The 22106-nt window shown below is 39.8% G+C and overlaps 1 protein-coding gene across 4 annotated transcripts in view; it reads right to left on the bottom strand.

Annotated features, from left to right (window-relative positions):
* The window catches only part of LOC108139219 (calcium/calmodulin-dependent protein kinase kinase 2), a 133317-nt gene that overhangs the window by 81262 nt on the left and 29949 nt on the right, over window positions 1–22106 (bottom strand). For all 4 annotated transcript variants that reach the window (XM_041708545.1, XM_041708544.1, XM_041708542.1 and 1 more), the window contains one exon: window positions 14965–15701. In XM_041708545.1, the coding sequence (XP_041564479.1) occupies window positions 14965–15330 (366 nt within the window). In that variant the 5' untranslated portion in view covers window positions 15331–15701. The remainder of the gene's footprint in view (window positions 1–14964; window positions 15702–22106) is intronic.

Here is a 22106-nt window from a genome sequence, read left to right as displayed (position 1 = left end):
AATCTCGATCTTGGAATTCAATCATTTACTTCACTTTATTATTTTTCTAGGCTATTTTTTATTTATCTACTATCTTCCTACGAGTCCGCTACACCGTCTTTACTTAACGGATAGGAATTTTGCATACACTAACCTCAAAAACACTCACTAGTCCACTTCTTCACTGACCGCGTGCCTTCGCGCGGTCGAGGCGTCACTCGGATTATCCGGCAAGCACGTTAAGGGAGACACGTCCGCTCCGTTTTACTTTTCCGGCACGAGAGCCCCTTATTCTTTTGTCGTCGCGCGGTCGAGGCGTTACTCGAATTACACGGAAAATTACTGCGGGAGACACGTCCGCCCCGTCTTACCATTCCGACACAAGAGACCGCCTGCTCGATCGGTGTGAGACCACCTTCCCCACGCTCCCTTTTTCCCGCTTTCGGGATTTCTAGTATATTTCTTAATTTCTAATATTTTCCTTACTCACTAAATATCGGCTGGCGTTGCCACTCGGGTTCGGAACTTAGCTTAACTACGGTTTAATATGCGGTTTCAGCTTAATATCTATTATTCATTATGAGTCACTTACACCTATAACTTACATACTACTAACTTAATATTGTATATTCACGATCAGTCGCTTATACCTATAACCTTACATATTACTATTCAAAAATTGTATCGTACACCTAAGTGTGTACGTTACAGATTTAGCAATGAGTTTTCTTCGTTCATATCCGGAATGATGACGTCATCGTACGGCAAAGCAATGCCTCTGCGAGTTAGCTGCCGAAAAATAGCGTTGAGGTGCCACTGGAAAATGACAGGCGAATTTGAAAGTCCAATGACGACCCACCGTCACAAATATATAAAATTCAACTTTCACATTAAAGCTTAAAAAAAACATTCCAAATACTGGCCTTTTATTATTTAAACGCGCGCCCAAAGCCAACAGCACCCGGTCACATTTATTCGACGAAGTTATCGATTGCCGATGATCATCGCCCAATAAACCCGATCTGGTCACACTAAGCAGCGCCTATATAAGCGGAGACACAGCCCCAGACTAGGCACTTGCGTTCCGACGATTCTCGAGGAAACAACAACTAGGAGGAACACCCGGGTAAGTGTTCTGGTAGTTAGTCTTGGTAGTGGTGGTTGATCCGTAAGAGTTCGGTTTGAAATCGGCTCTACGACCTGGTGAGGATCACCGACGCCCGTGTGGATTAGGAATACGCACCCGGTCCGGTCGTGATCGCTGAGCCCGGCACGGTTTTCGTAACTCCGGCCCATCTCAGTGAGCTCCTACCAGAAGTCACGTTTCCGGCTTCCGACCCGGAAACGATACGGACTAAAACGTCAGATCGAAACTAACGATGCCCGGCAGCTCGAAACTAACGATGCCCCACATCCCACTAGAAAATCCAAGTAGTTCGTTCCTCTAAAACGACCCAGAACACTACGAACCCAACGTACTCGAACGACGAGACACGACGACACCAAGCAGTGCACCGAGCCACAACGCATCGGCGACACTGCATCGTCGACACTGCCAGCTACCGCGCAACGCAGTTCCTCGAACCATTGCGCAGTGCCAGCAACAAGCAGTGCAACATACGGCCCTTCCGTAGCGCCGATCCCGCACACTAAGCAGTGCGATACTAAACGAGTTGCGATATACTCGGCCCTTCCGCAGCGTCGATATCGACAAGCAGTACCACATTCGGCCCTTCAGCAGCGCCGACACCACTTAGCAAGCAGTATCACGCTCGATATAATTATAGTTAGAAAACGTAGTCTTTATCAATCGTACTATTAAAATATAACCATACTCTGTAGCGTTCGATTTGTGTTATTCTTTGGGGAAAGGGAGGTAAACCGATCAAAAGAGGAAATAAATTTCTGTCTCGAACCCTGGCCACGGCGAGCTATACCGCCTCCCAAAACAGGGTCGTTACAGTGGCGCCCGAGCAAATTGAATACAAAAAGACAGTATCCTCAAATAGAAACACCAAAGATCGTTTACCCTCTTCCTCAACACAACACAAAATAATACAATGGCAGACAAGTTAACTCGAGGCTGGATAAGCAATGCCAATAAAGCCCAACTGGAAGCCTATCTAATAGAATTCGAGGTCAAACCAGAAACACTGTGGAAGCCCATCACAGCACCTAACGGAACAGGAAACCAACCGAAAGGCTTTACATACAAAGGACGTAAGTTTTCGACTTGACTCTGCCATGAAGATATCCGTTTTTCAAGTCGATTGTGTGGAAATTCTTTGCATCTTGTAGCCGGTCTAATTGATCATCAATAAGGGGTTGGGGAAACTGACCTTTAACGATTACCTTATTGATCCTTCAAAAATCAATATATAGTCGTGGAGAGCAGTCCTGCTGTTTAACCATTACTACGGTGCTTGTGAACACGGAGTCTGACTCTTCGATGGTTCCATTTTGTAGCCATCCCCCTACTTGCTCATCTACAAGGCGCGCCTCAGCAAACGGTAATCGTCGTGGTCTGTCAAAAATTAGTGTCTCGTGTGTGCGCATCTCGATTTTAGTTGATTTTAAGTGAAGCGGCTTGTAGTTGGTAATTAATTTACAAACTTATTCTTTCGCGATCGCACTGGCTTGCTCGTTAATATGTAGCTCATTTTTTTCAGCCATATGAATTTACATCACATATACGAAATCGTTCTTTTCGCCGTCACTCGGCATTTTACGCACTTGCAAGCCATTACGATTGAAAATAATCTCAGCATGTAAGCAAAGTTCATCACCAACAATCAATTTGAAGTCCATGCAACCGATTGGAACCACATAGAAATCTAATAGGAACGAGTCATTGTCAATTTGAATTTTCTCTTTGAAATGTCCAATTGGATTTATTTTGCTTGCATCGCACTCACTCCCGAAACCAATTAGAGCTACACTACAGTTTTGCAGCCACGGACGTCAAATTTCGTCATACAAGTCTTCGAGGTAAAGGCTGAACTTTCTACCGGTGTCGAAAAGAGCTACGCACTTTTTGTTAGCGAGAATAACATCCTTGCTCGTAAAATTACTCTTCTACTGCACTCTATGGGTGTTCACTTTCCTGCTCTCAGTTTTTTTATGTGGATCACAATTGCGAGAAATATTTTGTGCCTCGTTCTTTGTTTTTGCAATTATTCTAAAGGTGCCCTTTTGCACCACAATTATAACAGTTAACCTCTTTTTTAATGTTTTTGCTCACCATTGCACCTTTCTTGTTCTGAAACATGACCTCAAAACGCTTTTGTTTTTCGCGGTAGTAGACTTGTTCTCTTTCGTTTTATTGTGACGTAACTTTTCAACTTCTCTTAGAACTTACTTAAATTTCTGGCACCGCAAAGAAGAGTTTTTTTTAATTTGATGATCGTCTATGCCATCGATTACTGTATTAAAACTGAATCACTAATGTCACCACCAATGGCCAACTCCTTCATTCGGTATAGGTAAGCAAAACTACACTCCACTTTTTCCACTGCTCTTGTATTGTTTGCTGCTTACGACACTTTTAAACTCATTTAAGAGAGCATTTTTAAACGCGTTCCAAGTGCTTACGTTTTGATCCCAGTTCAAACCACGAAAGGCAAAAGAAGAAACTTTATTTTTAACCGAATCAGTAGGATCGATGTGTACTTGGACTTTAAACGGGAGCGCAATATTCTAAATTAGGACGTACAAGGGAAGTACATATTATTTTAGTTGTATAAGGATCGTCAAATTCTTTTGACAATCGCTTAATAAACCAAAGAACACTCATAGCCTTGTTAACAGTAGACTTTATGTGACAGTCAAATTTAAATTTTGTATCAAGAAGAAATCCTATTATAAAGAGAGCTTATAAATGAAGGCCCTTAACAAAACTGCTTATCAAGTGCAATATTTCACCATGGTTAACGATTTTATAAAAGACATTATACATTAATTTTAGGATTCATTTAAAAAAAAAATTAAGTTTGAGAAATTGTTTTTAAAGTAAGAGAATAATACTTGGTTAACAAAAATCCTCATACTGAACCCTCGTCGAGGGTGCCGATGTCAGGTCGCGTTCGGCTAAGATCAAAAGTCAAAAGCCAAGTCATACCGGACTTACTAATGATCGTGGTGTTGATGTAGTCTTTTATTGTTACTAGGCTTTAGAGCTTTGCAGAAATTAGCTAAAGTTCCTCAAAAAATTCTGACGAGGTATGTACATAGATACCCTCAACTCCAAAACTGTTGCTATAAAATGTTTTTACAATTAGTATTTACTTTAATTAAAATTAACTTTTATTTATTTTTTAATGTTAGCAAAGGCAACATAGAAATCATAGAAATATATTTGCAACGACAACATCCACAGAGAATTGGTATAAAACCCGTTTAAGAAGAAATTGGATGCATAAAAATTAAATATAAAGCCAGACTGTCAATACATCCAAGCCAGACAGCTAAACCGGCTCAGTAGCCTCTCCCTATTAAACCAAAACAACCTTCACCCCTGAACCTCCTGGGGTCAAGAACTAAATGACTAAAGAACAAGCAACAATTCTTGCTCTGGTCTTATTTATGGCCAACGTAGAGACCGCATCTGCTTGTTTGAGCAGGACTGAAAAACCTTAAAGCCTTATATAAGGTCATCTAGTAATTATTCCAAGAAATAACCAAAATAATCTCCGAAAGCTAAGCATCGTTGTGCTGAATGGCGCTTAGCTAAACAAACTCCCCCCATTGAAGGGCACTGGTCTTAAACATCCTTCGTTGGCAGTACACACAGTTTGGCAACACGTACGGTCTTAAGATCAGCCACCCTCACAATGCCAATAACTCCGAAGGCTTGCTTGGTCACTCTTGCTAGTGACCAACTAAGTGGGGGTAGGTTTTTGCTGTTGATGAGGTCTATATCACCAACCGCAAGTCCGCAAGTTGATTCAATTTTTTCTTCAACCACTCCTATAGAAGGGTGAAATACTTTTCCTTTCAAGGCGATTTCAGCAGAGCTAGCAAATAACAGATGAACGTTTTTCAATCTCCAAAAAAAAGTCTCACTTTAGGACCCTTTAACCAAATTGTCAGAACTTTCAGTCAAACGGTCTTTGCTCAACGTACAACAGATATTTTCGATTGTTTTGTTTCGGTTGTTTACTGACCGTTTGATCAAAACAAAAAAAGAGTCTTTTTAGTTTTTCATTGTTGTTTTTTACTAATTATTTAAGGTGCATGCCAAAATGTGGCAGAGGGTGGCCAGATATATATTTACTGCAAAAAAATGCAGTTTTCTGAATGCTGGGATAGCGTAGAGACACTCTTCAAAGCCAAAGACCCCGTTTTTGTCAAACTGCTTAATATTTATTTAATATTTATTTTAATGTTCATAACTTCAATCTGACGAGAGCTCCTTACTTCTTAATGCGAACAATTCACATTTATTTGACGACATGAATTAAAGTTGCCTCACTCAAAATAAAAAGTGTTATATATTTCCAAACTAAGTAATAATACCGTTGGTCTAGGAAAAAATCGATATAAAAATAGACCAAACAACTTGTAACCTTAATTTTTTCTTCTAAATTTTAACAAACGAAATGATAAGGCAAGGGAAACCTTTTTGAGCTGAGTATTTTATTTATTTTTCATCTACTGATTCTAAATATATAAGCTCTGGATCTACCAAGCGCTCTGTAAAAGTTCTTAATGAAAAATATTTAGAATAGTAACACAACACTCGACCGAAAACCAAAACGAGAGATACTTTTTTTTGGTTATGTTCGGGCATAGACCCTAAAAGGAATAATGGTCAACTGTTGTTCAAACATGAACACGTCTAAATATAAGTATAGCAGCCACTTGTGTAAAACAAAATATACACACATAAAATGTAAAATGAACGGTCACAGAATGTCTTTGAGTGTAAGTGCAATAAGGGTATTTGTGATCTCCCTTATCGCACTTAAGAATATTTTCCCACTCTAAAATACTAATCCCAATTATAAGATTTTATGAGCTCGTGCATGTCACATTGTCAATCGATCCAGAGCCATAATCTACGATCTGCTAACTAAAACATGCGAGGGCACAGTTGTAATCACTTGTACACTTTTAATCTGTAAGTGCAGGCCACTTGAGCCTCCAAATATAATCCCTTGAAATGTTTCCCACGCTACACAAAGCACTTGCGCGGGGGTCAAAATATAGCTCTCCCGCCCAGGGCAAATCAAATGCGGTCTCTGCGTAGTCCATAGATAAGAATAGAATACGAATCACTCCAATGTTACTTGTTAAGAAGCTTCATGAAATAAAAACAGTTTAAAATGATAACTCAACAAATGTAGACTTCTTTTATTAGATCGCTCTTACAACTGTTATTTGCTAGCTCTGGATTTAAGTTTAATCCAGTAACATCTACAACTGCCAGAGGTTTGGGTTAAGTTGTGCCCAAAAAATGAGCCGGCGTCAGCACATCCAGGTCGCCTGGATGTTCTGTTATTGGTTTTAATGTTCGTAAGCATATAACTGCAGTAATATGCCAAACTAGAGTACGTAAGTCACCAAAACTGTGGGTTGAACTGGAAATGGAGCAATGGCAGTTGTACTTGGCGGCCTCCCAAAGTCCACCTAATTGCGGATCGTTCATAAATACCTCCTTTAAGTGCTTAAGATCGTTGCTGGCGCCCACAAAGTTGGTCGCGTTGTCCAGCCAGATTTCCCTGGGTCGACATCTCGTAGAAATAAACAGCTGAAGAGCACAGATGAAGACAGACGTATATAAGTCCTGCACGGGTTCCAGGAGTATGTCCTTCGTTTCGATGCAAATGAACAGACAAATGTAACATTTTATTGGCGTATTGGTACGCACTTCACTTTATAATAGAAAGAGTCACAAAAGTATCCTCCAGTGATCATAAAAGTGTATAAGGAACCATCCATCTTTCCTTGGGGAGGTCTGCCATGATGTGCTACAGTAAACGTAGTTTAGCTTAAAAGCACCTGATGACGAATTATAGCAAGCAACCCACGAGGTCCAGCGTGGAGATACTTTTCATGAAAATGTAAGATCATGGCGGCTGTGACAGGGTGGCCCTTAGGAAGTATTATTTGATGGCGAGCATTTAACTCCAGAGATGAATTCCTAAGTCTTCCACAGACGCTCAGAATCCCAAACTCATCAATGGATAGCATGGATATCAGTCACTGACAACCCTCTTGATTTTGTCTTCTGATTAAACTAGAACATGAATCCAAAGGTTCGCTGTAATTTGTGGAATCAGTTTGCGAATTTATGCCCTCCGTTAGATCCGATAATGAACATCTTTGTGTTCGTTTTCGGACGTTGATGCACCATGATTAGTACAAACAATTGGCCCATACGACACCAAGCAAAGCTTTTTACGCGCGAAGCCCTTTTTCCCTGGCGTAAAAACGAGATCGGGAGAGTTATAAGAAAAGGGAGAGTATAATATCGGACTGACTATTTCAAAATATATACCAAGCTAAAAAAACAACTAATAATACTAATTAAGTGGTAAAGAGTCAGTAGTAGAAATGATATAATAGAGTTTGTTATAGTCGTTTCATAGTACTCTAAATGTTTCATGCATATCATAGTTTGATCTACAATATTTCAAAATAAGAGGAATAAAGTTCATAGTCATACGATTAGGCACTAAGAAATAAAGGCTGCCCATTAGTTCGGTACTCTCCACTTCCTCGTAAATAAGTTTACAAATAGAAGTAATACCAAGCACGTTAATAGGAGAAGTCTACTGGAGTCAGATGGTAAGATAAGGTTTGCTTCCTAGATAAGGCTGCGTAGAGCAAACATTAAAAAGTTTCTTTACATGCACACCAAATTGGGGACTCCAAACTGGTGAGCAGTACTCAAGGATTGGACGAACTAACGAAATAAGTATGGTCTTTGTGACATATGGATAATCGAATTCCTTTGACCACATTTTTGTAAATCCAAGCACACCCCTGGATTTATTCACCTTGAATGAAATATGTTCAGAGAATTTAAGTTTTGGGTTAAGAAGAACGCCAAGGTCATCAATTTGTCTAATTCTAGTCAACCCACAGCCACTAAAAGTATACGTGGCATACTGTGGATTGGCTCGATAGAATGTCATTATTTTGCACCAGGTTTGAAAGGCGTCCAAATATTATAAATCCATGCCGACATGGAGATTCAATCGATCACAAAGATCTTGCAAACGTTTTCGAAAACCTTGGGGATAGTGGACAACCAGTACATACCTCTATAATTGCTCGTATTTAATTTATTTCCCTTTTTATGAAGGGGAATAACAAATGATTCTTTCCAGATAGGTGGAAAGTCAGTAGTTTTTAGGGATAGGCTAATTAATTTGTGAAGTGGTCTGCACAGGGTCTCTGAGCAGTATCTAAGCACACAGCCGCACGTAGCTGAAAATGTCGTTTGAAAAAACTGTGCAAAATATCGACAATTGCCTGATCGATGTTTGCCGTAGAATTTGCTAGTAAAAGCGATGCTGGGGAAGAGGCGGGCTTACGCTTAGTTTTAACAAAATTATAAAACTGTTTTGGATCTATTGAAAACTGGATCCTACAACGAGTTAAATAAGCATAACAACATAAAGCACGGTAAAATAAGACCGAACACTTTTTTATTTCGAAAAGGCAGTGTACATCCACCTTATTTACATTTGTTATACAGTCTGGACTTAAAAATGTTTATGCTAGATAGCATTTATAAATAATGCACTTAATGCACTTTTAAAGATATTAACGACCTCTGCCATGTTAGTGCATAAATAAAGTTCGGACCAATTAAAGCCATTTATACAGGTATTTGAGCGGTCAAAGTTAGTCTTGGAAAAGCAGTGGATTCGTTTTTAATAAACATACGCTTTCTGGATGTGACACAAAACACAAATCCAGTAAGCGACCCAAAGAATTCTGAACATGGTTCACTTGTGATAGCGAAATGCCAAGTAAATCGTCAATAAAGTCACGCTGCGCCAAGTCTGTGGACCAAGTCGCATTCGGTATATTAAAATCACCTAAAACTATTAACTGATCTCTAGTTGACATTTTAGTAAAAATGGACTGTATAACGTAAAGGTGGTTCACATAAATCGGAAACTCAGATGCTGGCGGAATGTATGAATAATAAACATATACAAAATTACCGGGGAACGATAATTTTATATCCAGAAATTCAATTCAGACGTGAGGTTTGAGTCTACAGAAATAAAGATTCCTCCTGTTTTAACCAGGTTTCTGTAAACAGAATAACATGGGATACAAGAAAAAAAAGTAACCTCCAGGTATTTTGATAGGAAAGAAGGAGGCGGGATGTTAGATTTTTGAAGAGGGAGCAGAAGAAAGAGCTGAAGATGAAGATGATACACTATTCGTGCCTTGATTGAGAAAACAGACTCCCACGAGCATTTCGTATTAGCTACGATTTATTTTGCGGAAGAAAAGTTGAATTTTTTCACTTTTACATTAACATGATCGGCTTTAGTTTTTTCTTGTATATAAGACAGCACATCAGAAGATGTTTGAGCAGGGGAAAGCCGAGAAACAAAGTGGTTTCGGAACTGCAGACAGAAATTTCTGCAGAACCAACTTCAGCCGGTATTCCGGACACAATATCCCCCGGAAAAAGTTAAGCTACTTGGGTTTTGTAGGTTCACTGATTGTGAAGCCACAGCGGACAAATCAGAAATTCGGGAAGTCTCTCGCTGCACACCCTTCGCCACGGATTGTTTGGGTTCCAAATATTATACCGATCTTAGCAGCTTTTAGGGGTTGCTGCGATGGGCTGCTGATTCGCGGGAGCGTTCTGCAGCTTGCTTGCTGATTGCTGTGGGGTGTTCCCCTAAGGCGACGTACCACTTAGGAGGTTCTGTTAATAGCTTGCGGCTATTAAACTGAGCGCAGAGAACAGCTCATCTGCTCGGCAAAAACTATATCTAGCCTCACCGAAACATCTGACAAACTTTAACAGACCGCTTTTAGTATGGCGCATCAACGATTTCACAACACAACAAAATCGCAGATTGGGCCACTAAGAAAGGTCATCACGTGATCGGCCTATAAAACTAGCGCACTTAGTGTGCACCAAACTTTCACAAAGCCAGCAAGTCATATTTGTTTGGCCAGCCCCGACCATCAGACTGCATTTCTTGCAGAAACACACACATTTTTTAAGACTCTTTTACGAAGCTCTGATTATGGTTATTTTTAAATTACAGATTGGCCATGACGTTTGATCTTTAGATATGAAAGCTGGCCATTGCAACCATAGTTTTAGTGGGTATATGTATAACGCCACTATGCATAAGACATTAAGCACAGCAAAAGCGCACGAGTTGTGCCATGTGCCCTTGCTACAACGTATACGCAAGCGACATTTGAGAGTGTGCTGGCGTCGCAGAATCCATGGACTTCAACTTGAGAATCTGGAAGTAAAACTAGTCGTGGGAAGGAAAAGCTCTAAGAATTAGACAGACTATCGTACGAAGTTATTCAGGCCGATGCCAATGAGGCTAGCAAGCTTTCATCCCACTAAATATACAAATTTTTTGGCTTTTGTTATCACGGAACCAATTAATCCTAGGGGATCATAAAAGTGAGCAAAGAAATCGATCTGTAACCGGATTCCAGGACCGACCAAGGGTCTTTGTGATGTCCGTTCCGCCCTGAAACTAGCTCCTCTCCTTATCCTGGCCAGAAATTCCGTTCAAGATTTCCGATGCATTAGAGCACCACAATCTAATTTGAAAATGGCTTTCCTTTAATAATTACGTTGTCTGCTTTATGATCTCTGCCACATCTTCAATAGATTCACCTAATGTCATTAAATTATAGACGTAGAAATCACGATTTAAAATTAAACAAGGTTATGTGTATAAGAGGTTAGGATTCCGAACAGGCAAAATTTAATTATTTTATTTTTAAAGTTAGCAAATATCATGCCGTTCGGCCTATGTAACGCTGCCCAGCGAATGTACAGACTGACGGACAAAGTTATTCCAGCAGCATTAAGAGAATTTGTCTTCGTGTTTCTTTAAGATTTACTGGTCTGTTCTACAACTTTTGAAAAACATTTCGAAATGTTGTGGCAAGTCAGTGATTGCTTGAGGAAAGCAAAATTAACAATTAATATGGGAAAAAGTAAGTTCTGCTACAGGCAAGCTAAATGCCTGGGATTTGTAGTAGGTGGGGGTTACATAAAAGCCGATCCATGAAAAATAAAGGCTATTCAAGAATTTTCACAGCCAGTTTCCGTTAAGCAGATGCAATTTTTGGGAATGACAGGGTGGTACCGACGTTTTATACAAAAATACGTACAAACTGCAGCACCGCTTCATGAAAGGATCGAGTCAGAAAATACTAGCTCGATGAAGAAGGCATTAAAACATTTGAGGCTCTGAAGACCAGCCTGGTATTAGCACCTGAATTAACATCATCGGATTTTTAAGGGTACATATGGATGAGGTAACATCGGGACTTAGGGATGCGGCAGAGGTAAACTTCGATCAGCAGCTTTTCAGTGAATGGAATACAAAGAATTAGTTCAATCTGTTGAAAAAGACGCAGAAAAGACTCCTGATACCCAGACGTCCGATAGATACGTGTATAAGAGGTTAGGATTCCGAACAGGCGAAATTTATTTATTTTAATAATTACATTAAAGTTAGAAAATATCTGCCAACATAAACATACTACCCGACTCACATCAAGTGGGTTGGGACAAGAACAGGTGAGTTAGGATGTTTGTTACAATTTAATTGAGCATTCAGAAAATATAAAAAAATACAGTTCATTATATTGCGAACATAAAACGCGAAATGGATCATGTACCTCGAAATTCGTTTTACTAATATCGAGGGCAATAGGTCGAAAGTGACGACTAGACCGTAAGGGATGGATGACCGTATTTGACCCAGTTATTAATTTGTGAAGGAACATGACACCATGGCAGGTCCGACGATCCTTAAGGGAGGACAGGTTCAGTAGACGCAGTCTATCCACGTAAGATGGTAGATGACGATGATTATCCCAGTTTAAACCACGTAAAGAAAACAAAAGGAACTCTTTGTGTACCGATTTTATAAGGTCCTGATAGTTGGTATATTGAGGAAACAATTAACAAGCATGGTCCTTTTGCTTCGAAGCTGTGGGTTCCTGAGGAACTTCGGCAAGACCTAGTTCATAAGGCACACCATTCTCGAGTGGCAGGTCACGGCGGTATACACAAAAATTTGGCTCGACCGCAATGACGGTTGATGTACAAACAACTGTTAAGAATTGTGAAATTTGCAGAGTCAGCAAAGCAACGAACAAAACCAGCAGAGCGCTGACTGAACGGCCAGGTCAAAGACTTTACATTGATTTCATGGGACCTTATCCCCGGACCAAATCCGGAAGCACCAAATTCGTCTGGCTAGAGGCAATGCGAAAAGCAACCGCAACAGCCGTAGTAACAATTCTCTAAAGAAACATATTTCATCAATTTGGATTGCCAGAATGCATTCACTCCGATAACGTTAAGCAACTTGTGGCGGCAACATTTACCGAATAAATCACCTAATATGGAATCCGACACGTTCAAACGGGCTTTAATTCGCCACAAGCGCATGCAGCAGAACGCGTAAACCAATCCGTGCTACAAATGCTCAGGGCAGCTACTGACAAGAACCAGCGGCATTGGGAGAAACACCTGAGTCGAATCGCGTGTACACTACGAAGTGGCTATCACGAAGCTTTGGTATTGGAACCATATTATGCAATGTTTGTGTAGTTAAACAAGGATTAGTTCGGGAACACGAAAAAGCTGAAAGGACGTATAATACCCGCAGTAAGAAAATTAAATTTGCGGTAGGTCAGGTTGTATACCGATAAAAGTACAAGCAGAGTAGCCGAACAGAAGGGTATAATGCAAAGCTAGGGCCCAATCGGGTACGATTGGTATATCACGCCAAAGACCTTTACGCTGTTTGAATCTTGGTGAAAACTACCAGCGATCAGTGCAATTGTACTACCCAGTCAAGCAAGAACAGATTTGCCGTTTAGCAAAACAAAAGACAAAAAAAAGGAAAGATTGAAATTACAAGGAAGGCCGTAGAGAAACACCTTGAAAGGTGCGAGGCTGAGGGAAGACCCCTCCCCTCAGAAGCCGACGCTCGACACCGCAGAGATATAGCGGCAGACAAGCGGGAAAGACTGGCCTGGGCGGATATTCCCCTGGAAGATACGCTGCGGTCAACGCAGCGAGAGATCGAAAAAACTATGGCGAGAATAAACGCCAACTACGTACGACTTAACGACCTAGTACGGCTGAGGGACGACACGCAGCGGGACTTGCGGATATGGGCGGAGGACTAATGCCAGGCACAAAAAAAAATAAGGCACGATAAATTTATTCTCGTTATGCCGGCACCCAGCGAGCCCTAACAGGGCGCAACTCCCTCGGCCCAAATCCTGTGGACTAGGCACAAAAAAACTTACGTAACAAACAAACAAAAATAAATCAACTAATGTATGTCTTTGCGCTAAATTTTTAATAGGTCTTCTTGTTTTATCGAGTGTAAACAACTCGGTGTTTTTGATTTAGAGTTTACTTATACGGGTATGACATTACATTGTTCGTCTCATTCATTAACGGATTCATTGAAGCTCAGAGACAGAGACAACTATATGGATGCTGCTTGAGATTCTCTTGGTATACAGTTCACGATCACACTGTATTTTTAACGTTGTATTCAAACTTTATTGTTTCGTTTATTATATTGTGTTTATTCCGCTAATTTTGACGTTTAAAGGTGTTCAGTTGTTACCTTTCGTATTTTGTTCACATTTAAGCCTCGTTTTTTTATTCTGTTTTATTGTCAACTCCAATGAATGAGCAAAATTGTACTTTTTAAAAACAATTTTGATCATTGATGTATCGTCCTATTGTTCATTGGGTTCGTCAGATGTTTGTCTTGCTCGCGCTTACGTAAAATCGTACAGTTAAAAAAAATAAACGAGCAATAAATGAAGCCAACAATGTAGTGTCAGAAGCCCATTATTGATGTTAGAAAAATCAGACAAAATCACTCCAATCTATTGTGGTATATAAGTCGGAACGGCCGGATAGGATGACGAAGGCGGAATAGTAGAATAAATAAAACAAAAACTACGTGATTTTTAAACATACTGGCTACTCGATCTTTATGTGATGTGATGTGATGTGATGTGACGGAGCACCCGGCGAATAGTTTCTGGGCAACATGACAGCCTGAGGTTTTCTTTAATTTTCCTCACTATTAAGCGGTCGTCGTAAGCATTGGAAATCTTATTCGGTGCGTTTCTGACCTTATTTTCGACTCAATTTTCGTGAACGTGTGCTGAACAGTAGACGGACTTAAATCCACAATTTTGCAATTCCGCGTTGGGAGACCCCATTTTTGAAATGTTGTAGGACTAATTCACGCTTCTGAATTTATGTGCGAGGTCACATTGTCTTCAAGTTAAAGCGCAAAACTAAAAAAAAAACTTAAGCGGGAACTGCAAGCGAATTCAACGGAAAAGCAACTGTAAAATACAGTATTGATCTTGCATCAAATAAGCTGTGACCAGAAAATATCTAGTATTTTTTGAAAATAAATTAAATAATTTTAATGAAATAAACTATTGTCATTTATAAAACTAGATGTATAAATCTATTATTAGCCATTACAATTTTTAACATAGCTCTTTACGTTCAAAAGTTAAATTTTTAAATAGGCTGTGCATCAAATAAGCTGTGAACCATTGTTTGTATATGCATTGAACTCGAGATAAAAGCGCTATATACGGTTTTGTGTTTGTTCAAAATCGGACGACTATATCAAACAGCTGAAAACTTTTAGAGAATGATACATTTTGTCCTATCTACACGCTTTGACTTAATAAGACTTGTGTAATACGAATATGAAAATTAGTTAAGAATCAAATATTTACCTGACCGATTTGTTCCATTAATTTATATTGGTTTAATTGATGAAAGCTTCCCGATTTTTCTATTGATATTCTTCTGGACTCTCGAAAAGCCGGGCGACGTCGATTGGTTTGAGGACTTCCAAAAGGACTACTGTAGGGGCTATACGGTACATTCGGATATATAGGTCGAATTTCCATTGACTGAAGTCTAGATCCAGTTTCATGTTTAATTGGTGCACAAGAAATGTTGCTTGGAGATATTTCACGGATGTCTTTATCCAAACTTAAGCAATTTGTAATATTTTTTGAATTCTTTGACACGGAGTCTGACATTTCTAATAAACTCACTTGAATATTAGTAAAATATTTTTCGTGTAAGTTTGTCATTAATTGAAAACTTGAAATTTGGTTGCTAGTCAAAGAAAAGTGCTGATCACTTGGCACTTCGTTGTCATGGACGGTAAGCTCACACAAAATTTTTTTTTATAGATTTTTTGTACATTGGAAGATAAAAAGTTTTAAATTCTCATGTCAATCTCAATCTTTTACTCGCACAGTTAAACACAAGTAGTTAGCGTCATCATTATTGAGCTTAGCGAATTCTTTCGATTATCCTTGCTGATTGATTTTTTTGCTTATATTGTGATCATTTGATGGTACTATGACTTCCATTTTTTAATTATAAAGTTTTCAAGAAAACGATCGTGCATTTTATTTACTTTCATCTTGCGTTATTTATCGTGTCATATTTTTTTCACCTGGAAACAACAAACAAATTTTATAAATAAATTATATCCCAATTAAACTTGGACTTTGATTATTAGTTCTTACACTTACTACATGTTCAGTAAGTTTACAAAATAATGGTTATATATATTAATTGTCAGCGCAAATCATTACCGTACAAGCTAACACCTACTTGGAAAAAAAGAAAAATAAAAATGTCTGTGGATTATAATTGTATTTGTAATTAATATATCATAATTAAAATAAGAAGCCTTCTGCACTTCTATTCATAATGTGACATTATCCAAAATTGTTGTTTCCAGTTTTGACTTCATTGAGTTAGGCGCTCAAGGCTTCCTGGAACATCACACAGGAATATTGCCAAAATCCACTAATAACGTAAAAGTGAAAAATAAAACTGTAAAGTAAACAAAATTTAAAACTTGTTCAAGCAACGTAAGCGCCGGGGGATTCACAAGATCACATGGCAGAGCCTATCAACCACAGACGAGCCGAAATTATAAAACGAAGCAACAAAGCCGTTAAGATGGTCAATTAAAAAAATTAATTGCAAATGAATAAACAAGTATGTTCTTAAACCTTCTGTTGCCAGTTTTCGTTTGTGCTAAAATCCTTATTTCAATAAGATTTAGCTTTATAAAGTTTCATTAGCTTATCGCAGTTGTTTTTTCATAGCTTAAGTTTAGTTTCTCTCGCTTCGCCAGTGAAAACTACCTACCAAATACTAAGAAAACAATTTAAACATTTGTGTTTCTGTTATCGTGTTTCTGGTTATCGTTTCTGTTCTGTTTTTGTGATTTTGTGGTGATTCCCTTGTGTCCTGTATTTGGTGTTGGGCTTGCATGCGCTTACATTACAGTCCCGCTCTCTTGATCTCTCGCTTTCTTGAGCTCTCTCTCTCTCTTTCGACAGTTCTATGCGTGTAGTTTCTGCGCTTTTACTGTCAAAATTTAATATAAACATGAATAACAATTTTTCGTGTTTCTGCAAGAAATGCAAGCTGATGGTCAGGGCTGACCAGTCAAAATGACTTGTTGGCTTTGTCAAAATTTGGTGCAAACTAAGTGCGCTGGTTTTACAGGCAGAACATGTGATGATCTTTCCTATGGGTCCAATCTGCGATTTTGTTATGTCGACTAACTAAAGGCGGTCTGTTAGCGGTTATCAGCTGTTACGTTGAGGCTAGACGATGGCAGCCATCGGCAAGAGTGAAGTAGAACGCTCCCGTAGATCAGCAGTTAAAAAATATTAAGAACACGGACAATCCGTAGCAGAGGGTGTGCAGTGAGGGATGTCACAAATTTCTGTTTTGTCCGCTGTGGCTTCACAATCAGTAAACCTACCAAACCCTAGTAGCTTAACTCTACCGGCACAAGGGGATATTGTTTTCGAAATACTGACTTAAGCTGGTTCTGCAGAAACTCGGTTTGCAATTCCAAAACCCCTTTTTGTGGTTCCACTCAAGAAACCAATATTTGTTTCTCGGCTCTTCCCTACTCAAACATCTTCTGATGTGCTATCTTATAAACAAGACAAAACTAAAGTCGATCACGTTTATGTGAAGGTGAAAAAATTCAACTTCTCTTACGGTAGGGACATTTCATCTTTCAAGATTACTGTCCAAACGAGCTCTTCGCAGTGCTCTTGCGACTTTTGGCCGCAACATTTAGTAGTAAAAGAGTCAAAGCTAAGGCAACGGTTTAGCAGTCCATTTTTAAACAACTGTCTTATAAAAATCTGTTAAAAGTTTAAGGTGATTTTAATAAACCGATTACGAATTGGTCCACTGATGAAAAGACTAGTATCTTACTTCCTTTAGCGCAGCATGACTTTATTGACGACTTGCTTGACATTGCGCTAGCTCAAGTTCAATGGGTCGACAAACAACTTTTTCGGAACAACTCGTTTAACAGGCTTGTGAAATATTTAACAGCTAGAGTACATTATCGCAATAGTTGACTTAATAATGAATGATTCCACATGACGCAGAACCACAATGTGTTACCTTTTCTAATACAGGTAATAAATCGGAATAAGTCGGACCAAAATGAAACGGTCGACTATATCTTATCTATAACGGACTTTTCCCATTAGAACAAATTATTATTCCCCGTCAAATTATTACTTGAATTGGGTTATCGCGCCTTAAGGGCCAAAAATAACAGAGGCAAGTTTCTCTCTACCTAATCGTCTACTAAAATGAAGACAAGACGGTAGTAATCTGTCCGGTACTACACCTGCCACTTAAGAGTTCGTAGGCTATCCCAACAATTTCCCATGACTGCGGCGTGGGACCAACCTCAAATCTAATAATTGGCGACTAACCAACGAAAACACTGTATGTGTAATATTTTGAACACTGAGAAAAAATTTAATGTAAATAACTGTGCGCTAAAAATAATTCAAAGGTCCAATCACAAATAAAATAAAAAGTATAAATATAAAGGTATTTCAAGTTACACACTTGTGCGAGAGCTTTATAGGAAACGTTGTTCGCAAACTTTGATTTTTTCGTGTACCTTGCGTTCACCCTTAACTCGATCTCCTTGCGGAGATCGCGGCATTCAAGGAGTACCTAAAGAGGCGTAAAACAGAGCACGCCAAGAGGGGCCGCTCCCACGAAGTCAGCGCGCCAAAGCGAGCAAAAGAAGCTCAAGGAAGATTGAGGCCTACCTCCGTCGTAAAGAAGGAGTTCAGCGACGTAGACAGAGACAGGCTAGCGATGTCCCTTGTGCATGACCTTCACGGCGACGGACGCCTGATGTCCGAGAAGGGGAAGGAGATTGACGTCAAGATAGCCGACCGGGTAGCCGAAAGACTAGCAGCCGTTTCGTCCCTCATTCGACTAGTCAGACATGGTCAGAGGGCATCGGGTTATCAATATGATAACTCATTCTCCAGGATTTTAGTTTTGGGTCGAGAAGGACGACCAGATCGTTTACAACAGCACTTCTATCCAAAGAGTATTCACCTCGAGAACAAGTCGCGTTTTTTTAATTTGACACGATAAAAAGCCATCATCTTATACTTAAAGGCTTTTAAATTAAGTAAAATAACCCGGCACCAGTTTTGACTTAAATCGGATTGAAAGATTTTGTGGCAGGAAATATCCTCGTACTGCAGAAATTTAAATTCACCTGCGTACATAAGAACGCGAGAATGACTTATAACTAAGAAGAGGTCGTTAAAAAAAGTAGAGAGTAGCGGGCCGAGATGGATCTCTGTGGGACGTGGGACGTGGGACGTGGGACGTAAGTGGCATTTTTAAAGAGGACCCTTTGAGTTTGCCACTCAGATAACTTAAATCAACTGAAAACCCTAACAGTTCGAGTTTCCGAACCAAAAGTAAGTAATTTAGTCGAATGTCGAATGCTTTACTAAAGCAATAACCATACAACATAGATACTGGTCATTTCATAGAACGCATTTATTTAATTTCGGCGCATCAAGAATATTTTGTCTTTTGCTACTTTTCAAACCTGGTACCCTAAAAATATGGTTATGGTACCCTAAAAATAGTAAATATTATTGGGTTATGATAAAAATAAGAAGATTATATGTTATAATATATATTTTATAATATTTCAGCATACATTTTATTTCTGTTTACGAGTTCAAATTAGTGGTAGCAGTAAAATAATCGCAGTTATATCGCAGTCGGTATATAAAATAAAATAAAATATTTCGATAGGTTTTAATAATCCGTGCGATATGCCATGCTGCTGGTGGTGTATTAGACTCATAAACCAATTCAACATCATCAATCGATATGTTGGGTGTTGACGTGGCCTACTTTGGGCGCTGTTGTAGAGTGATCAGGTACTCCTGATGCCACTTTTTCCAGAAGCCTTAATACATAGTTTGAATGGTTTGCCAGTATCCCAATCGACCCACTATAATGTGCCGTATATCAGGATCCGGTAGAGTGGTAAACGGTCGGCCAATCAAGAAGTGAGCTAGAGATAAGAAGTTAGCGTAGAATTCCCGATGATTCTGTGAAGATGCAGTTTTACACATCTAACTGCGGATGCCCATTTCCCTCCCCAGTGAGGTGCTCTCGGAGGAATGAAAACCGATTGGGTTCGAACATCCGTAAGGGTGCTGGTGACAATGTCGTGATGCTGTTGTGATGATTGCATTTGCATTTCGTCTAGAGCTCGTTATGCTCCATAAGTGATCGAGCATATAAGTTGACTCAGAAGAAGTGCAGCGCAAAGTTCCAGGCGCGGCAGCGATTGTTGTTTTAGTGGAGCTACCCTGGTTTTTGCAGCCACTATTGACTCCGAAATTGAGCAATCCTTGTAACCATCCTGCTGTAGACCACAACAGAATAGGCCCTTGTTGAAGCGTCGGAAAATCCGAGGAGTTCAATGTTGGAAATTGGAATTTCTGAAGAATGTCTAGATCTTTTCGCCATTTTAGCCAATTGTCTGCCAGTTTGCTTGGCTGTTGATCATCCCAATCCAGATTTAGAAGTCAGAGCTTTTGTAACAATATTTTAAATTGAATCACGATGGGTGCCAAAAGTCCAGAAGGATCAAATATCCTTGACACGACCGACAAGACTTGTCTCTTTGTACAGTTGGGATTTGCAGCGAGGTCCACATTATAGGTAAACGTGTCCTTTTCAGGATGCCAGTATAGCCCAAGAACTTAAACTGGCCACGGTTTAGTAGTGCCCTTGGAGTCGATCGCTTGTATGCAGGGAGTATTAGATACCCATTCACCGAGCCTAAAATTTGCTCAAGACATCAGTTCAATCAAGTCGTTTCGGTTTCTTAATAGTTCATCCTCGCTATTCGAACCAGTAAGAACGTCATCAGCGTAAAAATCATCCAGCAGGATTTTCGCAGCGTTTGGTTTTTGCTGTTGATGATCGACAGCCAGTTGCTCCAGTACGCGAATGGCCAGAAATGGTGCGCATGAAGTTCCGTAAGTCACTGTGCATAGTTGGAAATGCTTGACTTGATCGTTTGGGTTCTCTCGTCAGATAATTTTCTGGAAGTTTCTATGCCCCTCGCTGACCCATATTTGGCGGAACATTTTAACAATGTCCGCTGAGAACGCGAATTTTTACATACAGTAAAAAGATCGCTTAAGCAATTTCGTCTGGCGGTACTTCTCTCATATGTCAAAGATTGATGTATTCCCCTTTAAAGTATACGTACTGCGTACGCAGCTGCTCGTTCTGTTGTTATCGTCGCTCCACAGATTTAAGACGTTTGAGCGCTCCTTGAAGAGCATCTCCGAATTCAGTGTTCGGTGTGTTGAATGGAAGTTCCACGATATACTTTCGTTATCGTTGCGATTGTGACTGGTAATAAAGTCCTTCTCGACTTGTTGATATTCCGGTTCCGATTTGATGCTGTTTTTAATGTTAACTAGCTATTGCACTAGCGTTGCTTGGATGGGCGCAACCATGAGTGACGTTATAACCCAGCCGAAAACCGATGAAATTGCGATTAAGTCGCCCTTGTTGTTCTACAGTTTTCTACCAGTAAATAAGGACCAAACGTGTTCACTGATCAAAAGAATTTGCACTGGTGCGTTTGTGTTGAAGAGTGTATCTGCCAGCTGCAGATTATTGAATACCTCCAGTGACGATGCGTCGATGTTTTGTCTTTCTAACGAAGAAGTGATTATTCCCAGTACGTGAGCGTTGACAACCAAGTTATCATCCGATATACGCGACTTAATATGGAGTTTGCTGCATCCCCTTGTGGTGTCTGCTTTCACCGATGTGATTCCTGTAATCAATATACGAAATGAGGATCGTGCCAATCCTAAAGCCTGGATGCAACGTTCGGAAACATAAGAAAGCTCGGAGCCGGTGTACAATAAGATTCGGCATGTTAAGATGTCTCTGTTCGCGTTCTGAACATACACCATGGCAGTGGGTAGTATGCTTCGCTTGACTCCATTTTCCTTTGAGAATACTGCAGTGCCTGGTGCACCTACAACCGCTGGTGAGTAGTGCGTTTGCCCTAAGAAATTTGGTTTCGCAGGTCGCGTTGTTGATCTCCGGATCAGCATTACTTTTCACACTCTCGTGAAACTGCCTGCAGCAATTCCATACGTGCAGTGAACTCCGATTGCGCAGTGGACTCCGTTTGTTCAGTCCATGCCAGTGTGCGTGTGATGTTGGCCTTGGGCCTGGCACGGCTTTTCACTAGTGTTTTTAATTGATCCATTGCAACCAATTACCCTGAGTTCCAAAGCACTTCACTAACTGTCCAAGAATCTGGTACGATGGACTAACAATATGATCAGGAATAAGACAAGCGGGGTTTCGTGGACTGTATGTTTTTATTCTTTCCAGTTGCGAAGCCTATTTGGTACTGAATTGAATTTCATACGAGACGCTATAGTTGCGGCGTTGCCAACTCAAGAAAAGTGAGTACATAAAATATAAGAGA

The sequence above is a fragment of the Drosophila elegans genome, unplaced genomic scaffold, assembly GCF_018152505.1.
Source record: "Drosophila elegans isolate 14027-0461.03 unplaced genomic scaffold, ASM1815250v1 contig_257, whole genome shotgun sequence".
Lineage (NCBI taxonomy): Eukaryota > Metazoa > Arthropoda > Insecta > Diptera > Drosophilidae > Drosophila > Drosophila elegans.
This window is presented reverse-complemented; position numbering and strand designations above follow the sequence as displayed.